We start from the raw sequence: 18,759 nt of genomic DNA, 5'->3' as shown, positions 1-18,759 counted from the left end.
GGAGCCGTCCGGGGCGTCGCGGGCCCCGCCCCCGTCCCAGGCCGGCCGCGCTCCGGGCGCGCCCCCGCCCCCTTCCCGCCTCTCCCCGCCCCGGGCCCGCGCGCCGGCCGGGTGATGTCAGCCCGAGGAGGAGCCGCCCGCCCCGCGACCCGCCCGCGCTAATTAGCATGGAGCGGCGCCGCGGGCCGCCCCCGCCGCGCCCGCCCGCCCCCGGCCGCCCGCCCGCGGCGCCCACAACTTTTGAGGCGGGGAGCGCGCTCGCAGCCCCACTTCGCTGACTTCCCGGCCCCGCGTCCCTCGCGCCCGCGGCCGCCCCGCGCTCGCCCCGCGCGCCGGGCATGTGAGCGCGGGCGGCGCCGCCACCATGGCCTCGCCGCGCGCTTCGCGGTGGCCGCCGCCGCTCCTGCTGCTGCTGCTGCTGCCGGCGCCGCTGCTGCTGCTGCTGCCGGCGGTTCCCGGGACGCGGGGCCAGCCGCCCTCCCCGGCGCTCGGCGCGCCCCTCCCCGGCGCGGGGCTGGCTCGGGCCCCCGAGAGCGGCCCGGAGCGGGAGCCGGAGCGCCGTGGGCCCGCGCCCCCAGACCCCAGCCAGGCGGCCCCCGGGCCGGGCGCCGCGACACGGCGGGGACGCCCCGGTCTGGCCCCCCAAGGCGCGAGCGCGGGTGAGTGAGAGGCGGGGTGCGGCGCGAGCCTCGAGCCGGGGGCGTGGGCGCGCCCCCAGCCCTAGGCCCCTGGGCGCCGCGCGACCCGGGTTGGGGGCTCCGCTTCCGCGGCGTGCGTGGGACCCCGAGGCTGGGAGGGAGGGAGGGAGGCTTCTGCAGGTGGCTGCACCGGGGCTGGGACCATCCCTTCGCTCCCCACCTCCTGGAGGAAAACTCATCTCCGTGGGGTGCCCCTCCTCCGCCCCCTCCCGCTGCGAGGCGAAAGGAAGGGGCGGAGGACGGACCCTCCCGGCCCCGGCCCGCTTCGGGGCTCACGTCCGGCCGCCGGCCCGGTGCCGTTCTTTTTTTCCCTGTAGACGCGGAGCTGGCCTCTGCAGGTACAGAGCTCAACTTTCAAACCCGAGTAACGGATTTTTAATTGAAGGGTTCCACCTCAGAGGATATTGTCCAGGACAAAGGATGTGATTCAAAAGCCTACGCTCCACTAGTTCCAGTCTAAAGCCGGGGCGCGCCGGCGGGGGTGGGGGGTGCGCAACTCGGGACCCTCTCTCTGTTTACCCAGGGAGCCGCTGCTCCACGCACCGCCCCCGCCCGCCGCATCCCTGCTACCTTGGTGCCCAGGTCCTTCCTTTGGTCTGGAAGATCTGGCTGGAATTCCAGCCCTAGTGGAATTCTTAGTGTCCCTTCGAAGTTTCCTCTTTTGATCTCAGTTTCTCCGTCTGCGAAATGGAAGTAATGATCCCCACGCCTCTTAGCGATGATGTGATAAAATGAAAGTAAAAATAACTGGAAAGCGCTTTGAGCAAAGCAACGTGGTGCCCTTGGCGGGTGCCTTCCTGTGTGTGACACTGGGCCTTGCCCCGGGGGTGCCCCGGAGGGGCCGGGTTGCTTGCCACACCGGATGTTGGCGTTCAGGGGCAGCTTTGAGAAATCATTCATTGTAAGTTTCAGGTATCTCATGAGCTTTCTGCTCTGCGGAGTACTTGCTTCATCCAATCTAGAGGTGTGCCCTGGAATCAGATCAGGAGAATGCGTGCTCCTTGGGAATTTCTAACTCACTGGCAGGAGGTTGGGAAACGGAGGCCCGGTGAGAAGGTGGAAGGTCACGCCTTGTTCAAAAGGCCAGCGGGAGCCACATCCCAGAGGGACCTTGACTTTAGGTGACTTCCCACACAGTGTGCGGAGTGTCCGCAGGAAGGGACCGAGGACATAAAAGAAAACATTTCCTGACTTTCTCCGGCTAGATGAGTAACCTAGGAGCGCAGAGAATGGCGTGCAGGGGCTGGGCCCTGCAGAGGGGCCGCTGGGAAGCCATGGCCATCTCCTGGCTGCTGTGCAGGCTCCAGCCCTGGGGGGAGAGTGCGAGGGATGCTGAGAAGGGGGGTCCCTGTGGATGGGCTGCACGAGAGGCTCGTTCCTTGTAGCTGGGAAGCCCACAGATCAAATACGGGGGTTCTGGAGTCTGCACAGGGGCACAGTGGGTAAGGATTGGGTCCCTGAAGTGACCCAAACTGTCCTTGCAGCCAGGCAGGTGGCTGCTAGACCCGACTTTGCAGCCTCCTGGGTATGGTTCACCTGGGGGAGGTGAGCATGATGGAGGCTTCAGGTGCGGGAGGCGCTGGACAGAATGTGTAGGAGAGTTCCTGAAAGCAGACAGGGAGTCTTAGCCTTCTCTTGCCCACGGCACCTGTTCTGGGGCCGCCACACAGACTGCCCAAGGAGTGCCTGCTCTCCCGCCGGCCCAGGGGCCAGATCAGGGAGGGGGATGCTGGAGAGCGGAGAGCAGCTCTGCTGTGGCCCGGGAGTGCAGTGGAGGATGGCCCAGGTGCTTGGGCCCTGCACCCCATGGGAGACCAGGAAAAGCACCTGGCTCCTGGCTCCTGCCATCGGGTCAGCGCAGTGTGCCGGCCGCAGCACGCCAGCCGCGGCGGCCATTGGAGGGTGAACCAACGGCAAAGGAAGACCTTTCTCTCTGTCTCTCTCTCTCACTGTCCACTCTGCCTGTCAAAAAAAAAAAAAAAAAAAAAAAAAAGGGGGGGAGAGCAGGAGAGGTGAACGGATCAGCGGCTTGCTGAGAGCGCGGCTGAGGGTCTCGGCCTGTGCTTGTTTCCTGGTGGTGACTCCGACAAGGTCATTAGGGAGGGAAAAGGACCAGCAAAGGAGGAGACCTGTGTGAGGTGATTTCAGCGGGCCTGAGTCGCTGCTTGGTCACCAGGTATCACCAGGTCCCATTCCTTACTTCACCGAGCAGCAAAGTCTCAACGCTGTGTCCTGTGCCGGCGTCTCCCTCCCCAGTACCCCAACAGGTGGGCTTCCAGGCTCTGCTCCGAGGCTCCTGCTGGTCACAAGCCTGGATCTTAACAATGAACTTCACTTGATTGTAGGGGATATTGCCTGCGGCTCCTTCTTTGCCATGCACCCGGCCTGGGCTTCCGACTACGAGGGTACTTCCAGAAGTTTGTGGAAAGTACCATTAAAAAAGATAAGTTTATATTGAGGCAAGATACTTTGAAATTCATGCCTGTTTTTTTTTTTTCCATAGTCTGCATTTTCACATGAATTTTTTGAAGATCTCTCATACACTGGTGTCAGTCGCAGGGACCAGAGAGGCCCCTTTCTTCCCTGGGGGTCATTTCTGGCCCTTCTCCTGGCAGAGTGCAGGGTTCTCGCCCTTGAGTCTCTGCCCCTGTGATCTGTATGTGGTCGTATGCCTGCGTTAGGGTGTAAGTCCCTGGAGAGTAGCCCCCTGTCCGTGTGGCCACTGTTAGACTTTGGTGTCCCCTTGTCACCCTGCGACTGTTCAGCAGCACTCACTGCTGGTGCTCGGGCCCGTGGTGACAGGCTGCTGAGACCACACGGTTTCTCTCACTGCCAGCGTTTTCCCAGCCACAGTTCCAAACTGACTGCGAAGTTTATATGCCTTGATTTTGCAATCCACAGGTCACATTTTAATGGTGAGATCTGCAGATGAAGGGGGAAAAGGGCTTAAATCATAATGCAAATCAATGCAGAAGGAAAGCACTTTCCCACCCAAAGGGGAAATGACGCGGGGTAGCCGAACAGCCAGCCCAAGGAATAATAATCTTAGAAAAATGCAGCTCCCTAGGGTAAAGGAACTGCTTTGAGCCCAGCCCCTTCTGAGCTGTTAAATAGCTGTCCCCTGAATTGCTCTAACTTTGTGGGCCAACTTCGTCATTTAGCTTGGCTGCCGGGAGAACCATTGGGAGGTGCGGCGAAGCCCCGGGCTGGGCAGGCGGCAGCCCCTCAGGATGAGAGTGGCTGTCCTCCAGGAATGCGGCCACCTCTCTCCTGGCTGAGGTCAAGTGTGGGTTCCTGAGAAGCCAGCTTGCTTTCATGGGGTGCCCCAAAATAGGAGGAGTGTGGCTTAGGGACTCTCCGGGTACATGTGTGTTTCAGAGCTGCAGCCCTTTTCAAAATATTTTTTTTAATTTTATTTAAAGTATACAACTTTCATATATTTAAGTTATATATATATATGATATATAGATAGATTTAAGAATATAGTGGGATTTTCCCCCATCCACCCTCCCACCCACACTCCAACCCTTCCCCCCGCCCTCGGATTCCCATTCTTAATTTTTATAGTGATCTGTTTTCAGTATACTTAATGATTGTGTAGTTAATCCTACTCTAAGTAAAGGAGTTCAACACATAGTATGAAGAGAAAGAAAACAGAACAAATCACTCTTCCTCAGTGGAAGAGACAAGGGCTATAAACAGTCATCTATTCTCAAAATGTCGATTTCACTCCAATACATTTCAGGTATTCTGTTAGTTATATTGGATCAGTGAAAACATATGATATCTGTGTTTTTGGGATTGGCTTATTTAATTAAGCATGATGGTTTCCAGTTGTGACCATCTTGTTGCAAAAGACAGGATCTTATTTTTTATTTTTTTACAGCTGAGTAGTACTCCATAATGTATATATACTATAATTTCTTTATCCAGTTGATGGGCATCTGGGTTATTCCATATCTTTGCTATTGTGAATTGTGTTGCAATGAACATGGGGTACATCACTCTTTCATATGCTGATTTCTTTTGTTTGGGTAAATTTCCAGGAGTGGAATGGCTGGGTCATATGGTAGGTCTATATCAGATTTCTGGGGTATCTCCATACTGTCTTCCACAGTGGCTGCACCAGTTTACATTCGCACCAACAGTGGATTGGGGTACCTTTTCCCCCACATCCTTGCCAGCATTTGTTGTTTGTTGATTTCTGTATGTGAGCCATTCTAACTGGGGTGAGGTGAAACCTCATTGTGGTTTTGATTTGCATTTCCCTGATGGCTAGTGATCCTGAGCATTTTCGCAGAGCCACATCCTTCTATGCTTGCACAAACCGTTTATCACTTTCCTGAGTGTGTGCAAATGCTGAACTGATATTTTCTGCCTGCGAGTGGAGTGGAGTGGGTAGAGGGAGACCAGAGGTAGCTGATGCCCAGCCTGGCAGTTACTGCCGCCCGGTCCTGCACAGCTGCAGAAGGTGCCTGGCCCTCCCAGGGAGCCCTGGCCTTGCAGCGGCCCCGCCCAGCTGGCTGCAAACAGTGTTCCTGGAGCTGAGTCGTCCCTGTCCAGAGACACACAGAAAGAAGGCCAAGAATGGATGGCAGCGTGGTTTCCTTAGCCGCTCACTGCTCTAGTGGCTTCCCTCCATCTTCTGCATCCTTTTGGTATGAGAAGGAGGTTTCCACTGTCCTAAGTGGCCTTCCCAGGCCCTGGGCTATGGCGTAGTAGGTTAAGTGTCCGCCTGCAGTGCCGGCATCCCATATGCGTTCCGGTTTGTGTCCCAGCTGCTGCTCTTCTGATCCAGCTCCCTGCTAATATACTTGGGAAAGCAGCAGAAGATGGCCCAAGTCCTTGGGCCCCGGCACCCATGTGGGAGACCTGGAAGAAACTCCTGGCTTCGGCCTGGCCCAGTGCTAGCCATTGCAGCTATCTGGGGAATGGAACCAATAGATGGAAGATATCACTTTCTCTCCCTCTCTCTCTGTAACTCTGACTTGCAAAATAAATGAATAAATAATTTTTTAAACTGTCCTTGCCTTCAAAGGCTCCCAGGAAAATGACAGAGAAGGACACTAGTTTTGTTGCTCCTGCTGACTCAACTTGGAGCACCTGTGTGGACGGGTGCCTTCGTGTCCCTTTTCCCACATAACTCTCAAAACATGCAGTGAGGGACAGAATTTCCCTTTGACAAGCATGGAGACTGAAGCCTAGTGAGGTTAGAGTACACAGCACATGGAGGAGGCAGGATTTGAGTAGATTTTGACCACATCTGGTCGCGCACGCACCATCGCATGGAGTCCCAGTTTTCTTTGTGAGATGGAGCTGCAGTTGTCCTAGACGGCTCAGATCCCCTCCAGCTCCTCGTTCTTCCTCTGTTCCTCATTTCCAGGCTCCTGCCTTTTTGGAGAGATTAGGGACCATGACTGGGGAGGGCGGAGAGCTAGGGAGATGACTTGGGAATGGGGAGGACCTACAGAGTAGAAGTCTGCCCCCCAGTTTTTTTCTTAATTGCCCAAGATAAGATCGTAAGGCTTTCTGCATGTACAAAATAGCATTTTATACAAAGATTGTGAATTATGGACTAGTTGTATACTAGTCTATAAGTTTTCGATGCCAGAGTTAGCTATGTTAATTGTCAGCCAAGCTGGAATTATTGGCTTTGTGAATGGGCTCTTCCCTGGGAACGTGCAGCAGTGGCTGATATCACAAGGCAGTTGTGATGCGTACTTTTCCAGTAGGCGGGGAGGGCAAAGGGGACCCCACTCAGAAGCCCTGAGATTGCTTCGCTTTGAGCGTCTATGCCCCCCCCCCCCACTCGCCATTCATCCTGTGTGGGCAGAAGCAAAGCTGTTTCTGTCCCATCTTTTCCCTCTTGTTTTGCTGGAGAGTGGCAGATGTCCCCGTCTTCGTCACATGGACTGATTTGTACATCAGGAAATGCTCCCCGAGTCCTCGCGGTGTTGCGAAGGGCTGTGCCAGGTGATGTGCAGGTGGTCGTGCTGGTCGGCACAGCCCCCAGAGAAGCTGCAGTCTTATTGAAGCACAGACATCGACGTGGGAAAAAGTGAGGCTGAGGTGCATTAGTGATTCATAACTGACGAAATGTCGTCACAAGATCATGCTGACCACTGGAATGGTGTGGATAGAGATGGCTGCAGCAGGCAGAGCTGGAGACTGCTAGGGGCAGATGGTCCAGGGACACCAGGGTGCGAACAGACAGGTGGAGAGGTCATTGGCATCAGCAGAATCTCCAGGTTGAAAAGGCCAGATGTCTAAAATAGAGGTGACCAACAGCCAGGCCGGCTGGAGGAGAGGACTCAGGGGAGACCAGCTGGGCCCACGATCACTGGAGTTGTTGAAGACAAGCCTGGGCACTCTGGGAGGGTTGCAAGGCGTCCAGGAGCCCTGAGGGCTTTGGATGAGGGAGCAGTGGCGTGGGCGTGTTCACTGATCTGTGTGCTTGCTGCTGCGGCCTGTGGATGAGGCACAGACAGGTCTGCACGGGGTTGCAGGATGCCGGTGGGCAGGGTGTGGATGCATTGGGAGGAGAAGGCTGAAAACAGGTCATGGACTAGTGTGGGAGACAGTTGAGAATGTGGAACTGAACTAGAGGGAGGCCAGGGCCAGATTCTGCCTGGAGAAGCAGTAGTTGAAGCCCTAGAAGCCAGAGTGGTCTAGTCTGAAAATGTAATTCAGGTGCCTCACTCCTGGGCTGGAAACCCTCCAAGGGTTTGCCCTATAGTGAGAACAGCCCCGCACATACAAGGTCTGCGCGTCCTGCCACCTCTCTAGCCTCTTTTCTCTCTCCGCTTCTCACATCAGATGATTTTTAAATACAAGCCAGATACATTCCTGTCTCAGCGCCTTCGAGGCAGAGGAACAGCCAGAACAAATGCCCTGCGGTGGGACCCAGCGCTCCTTGTCTCGGGATCAGACAGAAGGAAGGCCGTGAGGAAGTCGGGTTTTCCTGTGGGTGCTGTGCAGGTTCTGCAGCAGGGCCCAGTTGCCACGTGACATTAGGACTATGGTGGTCAGATCTCCTAAGTGTCCGGAAAGACCATCTGCCAAGTCTGCAGGGGCTATGAAAAATGGACACATTCCTTTTGCTTTATATCTTAGCTCTGGGATGCCTGGCCTTCGCTGAACTATGTTGGCTTTCCTGCCATGTAAAAGCTTTTGAGGAAAGCTGACAGGTCAGGTGGCATGGCAGGCAGGCAAGACTCTGTTCCCAGTTCCTGGGGTTTAGGGAGGGGGTGCTTGAGGGGGGTCTCTGACCTTCTTGGATACCCCCACCCCCCATCTCTGCAACCTGCTAGAACCAACAAGGTGGGTTTGTTAAGTTGACAATGTCTCTGACAGGTTGGGAGATGAAGACCAGGGAGGGATAATGGGTGACAAGAAGAGGGCAGAGGCCAAGGTCAAGCCCTCCCGGTAGCCCTACCGGTTCTGTCCTTGGAGCTGAAGCAGCAAATGGGAGGAAAGAGTAGCAGATGTATAGGAGAGAGATACCCGTGGCAGTCTGCCCGAGGGATGTTCCTTGTGCAAGGCCACGGCTGGTGATCGTCAGGTGCTAGGCCGGCCCTGAAAAGCACCCCATTTTCTCTCCCTGGGTGGAAGGGCGGAGATGGAAACGGCTTCAACCACTGCCAGCCTCACTCGAGGGAATCTCTAGAATTTTCTCTCCATCCTCAGCTTCAGACACAGAGAAGACAGAGCCAGATTTGAGGATCTGAAGTCAGAAAAATGGGGCACCATCCCTTGCCTAGCATTGGTCATCCAAGGGGACCAGATGAATGCATAGAGAGCCATGAGGATTGGATACAGACAGTATGTGAGGTGTTTGGACACAATGATAAGCCTTGGGAAAATGGTCATACTTGGACCTCGGGAGTCAATACATATCCTCCTTCACATCAGAACCGTTGGGAGTTATTGACACATGAAGTGTTGGGGGAGTGGGGGCGCAGCTCAGCCTGCGACATGCCTGTGTTTCTTTGCAGTCAGACCTCATCCTGGATCTCAAATGGAGTCACCCATCTCCATCTCCAGAATCATTCATCAGATTGGGGTTGGAAGTTTTGTCTGTTTCTAAAATAATCCCACTCCGTTATCAAAGGATGCATATCTGTCATTTAGGCAACTCAAGAGAATACTCTGCAGGCTCTATTGCAAGTTAGCAAAGAGGGCTGGCGCTGTGGCGTAGTAGGTTGCACCTCCACCTGTGTCGCCAGCAACTCATATGGATGCTGGTTCAAGTCCTGGCTGTTCCACTTCCAATCCAGCTCCCTGCTGATGGCCTGGGAAAGCAGTGGAGGATGGCCCAACTGCACCCATGTGGGAGACCCAGAAGAAGCTTCTGGCTCCTGCTTCAAATCCACCCAGTTACGGCCTTTGCAGCCATTGGGGGAGTGAACCAGAAGGTGGAAGACTTTTCTCTTTATCTCTGTTTCTCTCTGTAACTCTGCCTCTTAAATAAATAAATCTTAAAACACACACACACACACACACACACACACACACACACACAATTTAGAGAGCAGTTTGAGCAGTAAAAGCGTTGTTAGAATAAATGCTGTGTTACTGAGACCCCTTGGAAGAGGCTGGAACTCACTGGGGTAGGTGAATTCTTGCAGTTGGTGAAGGATTACTTCTGGGATAGTCCTGCCTTGCAGTAACGGAGAGAGATGTCCGTGGTGGCGCAGGAGCTCTGGTGGGGATCAGAGGACTTTTGGTCTTGCTTTGTGGCATTGGGCAGCTGCCTCATGTCACTAGGTTTTTTTTTTTTTTTTTTTTTTTTTTTTTAAGATTTATTTACTTATTTGAAAGGCAGGGTTAGAGAGAGGGCGAGAGCAATCTGCCATCTCTTGCTTCATTCCACAAATGTCTGCAATGACCAGGGCAGGGCTTGGCCAAAGCTGGGAGCCTGGAACTCCACCCGGGTCTCCCATGTGGGTGGCAGGGGACTGAGCACTTGGGCCATCTTCTGCTGCTTTCCCAGGCACATTAGCAGGGAGCTGGATCGGAGACAGCCAGAACTTGAACCGGAGCTTGTATGGGATGGTGTCATTGCAGGCCAGCGGCTTAACCAGCTGTGCCACAGTGCCGGCCCCTGTTTCTAGCTCTTAATTGTGTTAAGGAGAGGCATGGTGATTTGATGTCTATCCTTAATAAGATTAACAAGGCTTTTAAAGAGGAGCAAATATAATTAGGACTCTGAAAACACTTGTGAATGTAGTTACCAGTGATTGTAGCCACAATGCAGTGAACTAAGACCGTGAGCAAGTCGTTTAACCTTGGAGATGATAGGGCCACTTGCGTGGTGCATCGGTCCTCGTGGGCATACTTTGTATGCATGCATGCGCTGAGTCTGGTTTAGTCGTTAGCGATCCCAGGAGCTCAGGGCACGGATGTGCCCAAGTGAAGCAGCCCCTCCTGAGGAGGGTGCATGTGGAGGCAGGAGTACGACGCTGGAGAGCAGGTGCAGCGAGAGAGGTTTCTAGGAAGTCACAGTGGTCTTTCTCAGTGCTGGGTGCCCTCATCTGTCTTCTTCCCACCGCGTGAGATGCTCCTCAGGGGTCCACCCTCGGCTTCTCCCTCCAGCTCGGCCCGGGACGTTTCTGGATCATTTCCTGTGCGGTGCAGAGAGACGCAGAATGTGGTCGGCTAGGTGAGAGTTGTGGAAGGAGATGAAGCAGCGGCACAAGGGCCCGGCGGACTCTGGGGAAGGCGTCTTGGAGCAAGCAGACGAGGCCCAGAGAGCGAGGGGCATGGTGTCCACCAGTGCTGCGCTGCGCTGCTTCGCCTCGCTGCAGCAGACCCGTTCTGTGTGGCCCGCCTTCGCCAGGCGCCCACACGTGGTCATCGCGTTCCCTTCATACCAACAGGTGACAGCTGTGAAGCAAGCCTGCGCCGTGCCTCCCCCACACCTGACCTGGTCAGCGACCCTGTCCAGCCCCGCCCCCGCACCTTACCTGCCTGAGCCGGTCAGCCACCCCGTCCAGCCGCAGGCATCTTGGTCTCTGGCTGTCTTTTCCTGCCTTTTGGGGCCCCGGCCTCCCTCCCATCCATCTCCTTCCTCCCTTTCTGCATCCTCTCAGAACTGGATTCCACCTGGGCACGGGGCTGCTGGGGACATCGGCAGGCGAGCACCGGCCCCGTGTCAGGAGCCCGCGTGGAGAGGCCTGGCTCCGTGTGTCTCCTTTGTGTGTCACTCTCCACACTCATCACCAGGTTTTTGTAGCTCCCTCTTAGTTTCCCTCTTCCTCACCTTTTGTTCTTTGTTTATTTTTGTAGTGTTGTAAATTTTTTTCTGAAGTCAGAAGTGGGGTTCGGTCTGATTTTACTGCTTTGCTGTGTAACCCAGGGACATTACTTAATGTCACTGGACCTCAGTGTCCTTATCAGAAAGGCAGGGGTAACAATGAGACGACCTCAGAGGGCTGTGGTGAGGGTGGCCTGGGGCAGTCACCTGTCGTGCCCAGTACCTCCTGCGAGGAGGTAGTGTTGTATCCACTCAGCTGCAATGATACACGTGATGATGATGATGCCAATTATAATAATCATGTAATTATAACTGTTATTGTTCTATTCCGGTGTGACTTTTTTTTTTTCCTTTTTTAAATTCCAGGCTTCATTTCTCCCTCTCTGTATTTGTTTTGTTTCTCTCCGCAGGCTCCTTCCTCTCTTCTTCCTCTGTTTTATCTTTGTCTTTACTGGCTACGGTATACAGCTGATGTTTTAGAATTCTGCTGACATCTGAATGGAGTGTAGGGCCTCCCCGTCTTCATTTCGAAGGCGTGATCACAAACTTCGCGCCTCTTTCCCCCTAGACCAGAGTCTACAGCTTCACCCCCGGGGTTCCCCCGCCAGGCCCCCGTGGTGAGCGCCTTTTCTCCTGCAGCCACAGTGTCCATTTCTCACCGTCGTAAATGTCCCTAGACGAATTCGGTTTCTCGGCTTCCCAGAGTCTCCAGACAAATGCCAAGTAGAACACAGTCAAGTCAGCTGCCTGCGCCCCCGCCGCGTCCCCAACCCGGCGCCCGCACCCGCGCCCGCGCCCGCGCCCGCACCCGCTAGCTCCCTCACGCCTTTCTTCCTGTCTGCCCCTCCTCGCTGCTCTCTCCCCCTCTTCCTCCTCGGAACCAGGATGTTTTTCCTTGCCTTTTTATTGTTTCGCTAACCTGGCAGGTCTCCTTTGGTGGAGCCCTGCCACCCGCTTCCTCTCTGGGTGTGAGTGAGTATTAATGGTGACTGCACTGGAGACGGAGCCCACTTCCCTGGCCCTGGGCCCTCCCAGCCAGGCACCGAGAGCTGCTGGCCTGGGCCTCCTCTTTAGCCACTCAGTTGAGTATTTCTCGAAGGACCTGAGGGCAAGGTATGTGCTGGCTCAGAACCCGGTGCCACCCCACCCCCCCCCCCCAGACAGGAAGCCGTTTATTCGCTTTTGGAACTGAATGGCCATCTTCTGACCTTCAACCCTCGGGCTTTTTCTCAAGGCCTTTATTTTTAAACCTATAGAATTATTTTTAAAGTCAAGTACTGAGGTCATATCAAGGTCCCTCCTCCCTCCCTACTGCCCCAAGGGCACCTCAGGGCCAGTTCTGTTTCTGGAAGGCTGACCCCTGACACAGGGCTGCAGGCCAGGCCCTCTCCCGCGGCTGGGCACGGGGTCCCGGGTCCCGTAGGTCTGCCTTTCTCCCCAGATGTGCTAAGCTGAACAAAAGCAGCCTGCCTCCCGGGGAGGAGGGGGCAGGGCAGTGTGCCTTGTTGGTTGTGTGCTTTGCACCCTAGAGATTCTTGCAGGGGGCTTTTAAAAATCCCATCCCTGGACACTTGGCACTGGGCATGAGCTTGCTCAGGGCTGCTCCTTTCAGACTAAGAACCAGGAAGGAAGTGAAACTCCCCGAGAGCCCTGCACAGTCCAGCTCCAGGGCTGAGTCTTTTGTTCCCACAAACGCATTTGGCTCCCGAACGTCCTCCACCCAAAATCATTACATCCGCAGCAGTTTTTCAAAACACAGCCCCGAGTGGCAGAGCTGAGTAGGCGGCTGCCTTTCTGGGGAGATGATAGCCACCTTCCCCCACGCCCCTGCGGTTCCTGCCTGCCCCAGAATAGCCCACGGCTGCCCATCCGGCCTGGAATCCCCCTAGCCCTGGCCCAGAGGATCCCTGGGGAAGGGAAGGGCCCCACTGTCTGCAGGGGGCTCAGCAGCTGTGCAGGAGAGGGTGGGTCTCTTGTCGCAGCCTGTGCCTCCCCAGTCCCCAGGGCAGGTGGCACACCCCAGGGACATCATGAGGATTTATTTACAGTTCAGCTCCCTTAGAAGTAGTAAGCTCCTTGGGGCAGATTTTGTATCTGACTCAGCTTTGTAACTCTCACAGTGTCTTGTCTGTAGTCAGTGCTCAGTAAACACACATTTTCATTGTAAAGTACAGGTAACGTGGAGGCTTCCATTTTAACTGTCTATTTCAGTGGCATTGAGTGCAGGCACACCTGTTTCCAGACATTTCTCATCATCCCAAAGAGAAACACTAAGTAATAACTCCCATTCCTCCCTGCCCCCCGCCTAAGGGCTTCTGTTCTACTTTCTGTCTGATTTACCCGTTCTAGATAACTTACACTGATGTGGTGTAACTGGGTAGCTGGTTTAGGTCTGAGTGAGCTGGAAGTCCCTGCAAGTCCCCAGTGTAGTGTTATCCGTTCACCTGTCAGTCAAACGCCCCGTTTCCCACATGTACCTGTTTCATCTGGGACCTAGAAGGGGGAGACGCCATGGAAATGCAGGTGGCTACACACATGTAAAGGCACCACCGCTACTTCCTGAAAGAGGGACTGGTTTGGAGCTAATCCACACCCCCCCCCTCCAGGCAACCCTCTGGCCCTCTCCTAACAGGTGTTGTTCCATGCGAGGAGGCTGCACTCACACGTGAATATATGTTTTCTCTCTCACTGTTGAGTAAATCCTGCTCCTATGTGTGCTCCTATGTAAATGTCTTCACTTAGACATCTTTGTGAGAGGCAGAAACCTGACGTAGAGATTAAACTACACCCGTGCCCACAGCAATATAAGTAGAATCATATAGTGTTTGTCCTTTTGTGTCTCTCTGATTCCATTTCCTGTAGTTTCAGGGTTCACCCATGTTGTAGCATGTTCAACTTTGCGCATTTTTAAAATCTTTGCGAGACAGAAGTTGGGGGAGAGAACTCCCCAGTGATCTGGTTCACTCCCCAAGTACCCCCCACAGCTGGGACTGGGCCAGGGTGATCCTGGCAGCTGGAAATGCAGTCCAGGACTGCGTGGCAGGAACTCGGTTGTTTGAGCCACCACCACTGCCTCCCAGAATCTGCATTAGCAGGAAGCTGGAGCCAGGAGCCAGCACAGGGTATGAAGTCTTGGTGTTACGATGAGGGGCAGGGTACACTTAACCAGCGTCTTAAGATGCCAGCATTGTATGTTTATACCCTGCTTTGTGGATCCATGTATCTGTTGATTGCATTAGTTGCCTCCTCCTTTTGGCTATTTTGAATAATGCTGCTATGAGCATGAGTGTAGAAGGATCTGTCTCTGTTTTCAACTCTTTCAGATGCATATCAGAGGTGGGATTGCCTGATCCCACGGGAACCCTCCTTTTCAGATTCTGAGGGACTGCCATTGCTGTTTCTCCCAGTGGCTGTTCCATTTTTCATTCTCACCAGCCGTGCGGTGCCCACCCCCTGTACCTTAAGTCTCTTCTCCCCTTCCCATATCAGCAGTTGCCCCCTTGTTCCTGGCGGAAGAAATGGATTGATCCCTGGGTAAGGAGGGGCACTAAAGGTAGCAGTTTTCATCAATCCAGGCAGCTGTGACACTCACCTTAAAAATTACAAAAAGGGGCCGGTGTTGTGGTGCAGTGGGTTAAGCCACCTGTGACGCTGACTTCCCATATGGGCGCTGGTTTGAGTCTCGGCTGCTCCACTTCTGATCCAGCTCCCTGCTAATGTGCCTGGGAGGACAGCGAAAGATGGCCCAGGTACGTGGAACCCTGCCACCCATGTGGGAGATCCAGATGGAGTTCCGGGCTCCTGGCTACAGCCTGGTCCACCCTTGGCCATTGTAGCCTTTTAGTGAGTGAACCAGTGGATGGAAGATCTTCTCTCTGTCTCTCTATCCCCACCGCTGTCTGTAACTCTGCCTTTCAAATAAATACATAAATCTTTAAAAAAAAAAAATCACAGAGAAACCCATTCTTATGGGTAGGGTTGTAAGAACCTGTTGCTGGTACCTGCAGCAGTGTAGGCACAAAGCCACAACCCCTTTGTTCTAAAGTGGGGGTGGGTCTCAAGCTGAGGGCCCTGGGAAAGCGGCAAGAACAGGGGCCGTGCAGCGGGGGATCAGGGTCCTACTGTTCCAGAACCTTAGCCTCGGGAACCTTCACCCTACCGTGTGACCCTCATCTTCATCCCCAGAGGGACACCCTGCAGAAGCCTAGGGGCTACCCCGACCCACCGTGGCCTCCCTCCTTGCCGCCTTTCGGCGTGCACTGCCTTCCTCCTGGCTGGCCCCTCTCCCTGCCTTGTCACCTGGGTCTGTGTCTCTGGCTCCTCTCCTCCTTCCCTTCCTCGGTCCTCCTGGCCTGCCGCTGGGCGTTTTCCCCCTGAAGTTAACGACATCGCCCCGGACCTCACGTTTCATTCTCCACTCTGGCTCTCACCATTCTTTTCTTTACGCGTTAACAATCATCTCTGAGTTAGACGCAGATCTAGACGGTCTCTTACCCAGACTGCCGGCTAATACCGTGTAGCTGTCAAAGCACGGCAGTCCGCCACCGAAGGCCGTGGGGTAGGCGCCGCTGCCTGCCTCTTTGGGAGAAGCGAGGCCAGTGCGCCTGTGCTGAAGGCTGAAGTTGGGGAGCCAGCTGGACTCTGGCTCTGTTCTGCGGCGCCTTGGAGCTGGAGTGTGGTGGAGCGAGACCTAGGTGCGGATGGCGTGACCCGGAAATAGTGATCACGTAGTCTTTCTGCCCCCCGCTTTCCCCCCTGTGCCCCACGAGGACAGCAGTACCCACGTTACCCGGCTGTCCTGAGCATTCGATGAGATAGTGCATGGGAAGACATGGAGAGCGCTGAGCGCTGTTGGTGAAATCTGAATTCAAATGGAGGGGCGCACTCTGCAGCTCTGTGCCCCCTGAAACACAAGCTCGGAGCTGGCAGCCGGTCACCACCAGCGGTGCAGGGGGGCGGGGCGGGCTCTCCTCTCCGGGAGGAAGTGACCTCGCTGGATGACACTCCCTGTGCACTCTGACTCCGCAGCTCAGAAACAATGCAGGTTTAAAAACCCCACAGCACTGGCGGCTGGTGAGGCGTTGACTGCGCGGCAGCTGCTAATTAGGAAATCCTATTCTGGGGCCGGGCTCGCGTCCCTGGTGATGGCCGGTTCACAGGCAGATGCCTCGGACCGTGAAGCCATTACTGAGTGGCTGTTGTGAGCGTGAGGGGAAAGAGCCAGGCCAAGCAATACAACTCTCTTGTTAATTTAATCTCCATTCATGGTTCAAGGGAAAGTTTCTGCCTGACGTAGGGGGCTGAGTGCAGAGGGAAGGGTGGTATTTTTAGCTCAAAAGCTATCTGAGAAATGGTACATTTAATCTCCAGTGTGAGGTTGGTGGTGGGGCACACTTGCCTTGGGACGCGAGTGGGGTTTGAATGATCATCTCTGACCATTTGGGGAGCTGACCTGGGCTCAGTGAGCAGCACCAGTCCCTGTTGAGCCTCCAGGACGCTGCCTCCCGCCCCAGGGGACTCCTGGAGGCGGGGGGGGGGGGGGGGGGAGGGGGGGGGAAGCGAGGGGGCGGGCAGGGCACAGACTTTTGCCCCCATCGGACTCAGGATCCACAGCTGGGAGCATCCGTTCTGCTAACCATTCTTCCAGGCCCCTGATACCTTGCCCTGTAGGTGGTTGGTCTGTGCAGCGTCCTGTCCACTTGACCCTGGATTACTCCGGGTGCTGAATAGGGAGCCACACCACAAACAGAATTTGTCTACAGTAGCTAAATAACTCAGGGCTTCAGAAAGGATTCACCCGTGGCTTTGATAAACAGCGGACTGTCATTCCCGGGCACACGTGGAGCAGAGTGAAGACTTGGATGCTCACAATCAACCCAGACCTTGGGTGGCTTTCGGGGCTGGACTGGGGGTGCCGCCTGCCCAGCCTGAGTGCTCTGTTAACCCTTTCCGAAGGTAGAGTTCACTGGCAATAAAAGAAGCAGTTGGGCATTCCGAGTACCCAGGGCAGCAGCAGGTACTGCTCTTTTAATCCCAGGGCAACTGCGACACTAGAGGCGGTCTCACTCTGCCCCTTAAGTTCTCCCTGGCCCTCCTGGGAGAAGGTTCTGGGGCAAAACTGTGCAGAGCACCAGCTGCTCGAGCAGCTACTTGGCCAGCGCCCTGAGCTTTGATCAGAGTGGACCCCTAGTTTGAAGGGGACCAGGAGCCTGGCCACTGGAGGGCCTTCGCCCTGCACCAGCTCTGGCGCACTGCCGGAGAAGGACTGGGAGACTGCAGTGGCTGCTCGTCAACATTGCCCCCAGATCACTTTGTTAAAAGCTGAATCTTATATGAGTGCCTGCTCCAGTCCCACTGCTCCACTTCCAATCCAGCTCCCTGCTAATGCACCTGGGAGAGAAGTAGAAGATGGCCCAAGTGCTTGGGCCCCTGTCGTCCTTGTGGGATGTGAGTAGAGTTCTGGCTCCTGCCTTTGGCCTGGACCAGCCGCATAATGCTCTAAACTCTTACCTGTGTTTTGTATTAACCTTCGCAGTGGCCCACTGAGGTAGGTACAGTTACTCCCATGTGTTGGACGGGGGAACCAAAGCGTAGAGAAATCCTGTATCTTGGCCAGGATTTGGGGATATATAAATAGTGGAGCCGGAAGTCTAACCCAGACCGTCCGTAATCACAGTCTGGGTGTCACCCATAGCCTCTCATTGAGAACCGAATTTCTAGATCCTGACAGAGTAGGAAGCAGGTTCATTTCCTTCTAGATAACAACACAGATTCACAAGGCACCGATTTAAAAAAACAGAAACAGCTTTTTAATGTTGCCGCCTACGTTCCTGGGGAAAGGAACATAGGTCAAGGTTCCCAGGTGAGGAAGGTTGCTATCATAGTTTTCCCCAGCCCGGGTGGCTGCAGCACCCCGGTGACAGAAGAGGCGTCAGGACAGCAGGGCTGAGCAGTGGCAGCAGTGACCAAGGGTGCTTTCTGTCTCCAGCTGCTCTGGTCACTGGCTCCTCTCCTGGTCCGGTCGTCAGGTGTGGCTCCGCTGGCACTGAGAGGTAGGCATCCAGAGGCTGAGTGGGCCAGGCACAGTAAACTCGGCAGTGCTGCAGCGGTGGCTCACGGCCACTCATGCTTGTGTTTCAGAGACGGCACGGGGGCCCCGCCTCCCCAGCTCATCACTAGAAAGCGGCTCCGGTCAACTTCATGTTTCGGGTCTGCTGACTGTGGGGAGCAGGCTGGGGACAGAGTTACAGAGTGGTTTCTCCAGGGCTCGGGGCATGGGGTCCTCTTACAAAATACCAAACATTTCTGTTCTTTTTCTTAGGAGACACATTTTTTAATAGCCTGGGATCATATCATACACATCAGTTTTTAAGTTATGTTTGCATGCAATGATACAGGGTGAGCTGTGTAACTAAAATGGTGATATAATTTGGTTACTCCTTTAAATTTTAAAAAAAACTTATTTTTATTTATTTTTGAAAAGCAGAGACAGAAACAAAGAGACAAAGGCAGAGATCTGCCATCCACTGGTTCACTCCTCAAATGCCTGTAACAGCTGGGACGGGGCCAGGCCAAAGCCAGGAGCCTGCAGCAGGCTCCGTCCGGGTCTCCCATGTGGGTGGCAGGGACCCAAGTGCTTGAGGGCTGTCACCTGCTGCCTCCCAGGATGCGCATTAGCAGGAACCTGGAATGAGAAGCAGAGCTGGGACTGGCGCTCAGGCGCTCCAGCTCGGGGTGTGGGCATCCCAGCAGAGTCTTAACCATTGCTCCAGGTGCCTGCCCCTGCTCTGTCCTTTAAGGTGCTGT

The 18,759-nt window shown here is 54.9% G+C and overlaps 1 protein-coding gene across 1 annotated transcript in view; it reads left to right on the top strand.

The window, feature by feature from the left end:
- The first annotated feature begins 253 nt into the window (after positions 1-253).
- The window catches only part of HEG1 (heart development protein with EGF like domains 1), a 91,458-nt gene continuing 72,952 nt past the window's right edge, over positions 254-18,759 (top strand). The window contains exon 1 of the mRNA XM_051859197.2: positions 254-659. Coding sequence (XP_051715157.2) covers positions 365-659 — 295 coding nt within the window. The 5' untranslated portion in view covers positions 254-364. The remainder of the gene's footprint in view (positions 660-18,759) is intronic.

Source organism: Oryctolagus cuniculus, chromosome 4 (genome assembly GCF_964237555.1).
Source record: "Oryctolagus cuniculus chromosome 4, mOryCun1.1, whole genome shotgun sequence".
NCBI lineage: Eukaryota > Metazoa > Chordata > Mammalia > Lagomorpha > Leporidae > Oryctolagus > Oryctolagus cuniculus.
The sequence above is the reverse complement of the archived record's forward strand: the minus strand, read 5'-3'. Positions and strand labels throughout refer to the sequence as shown.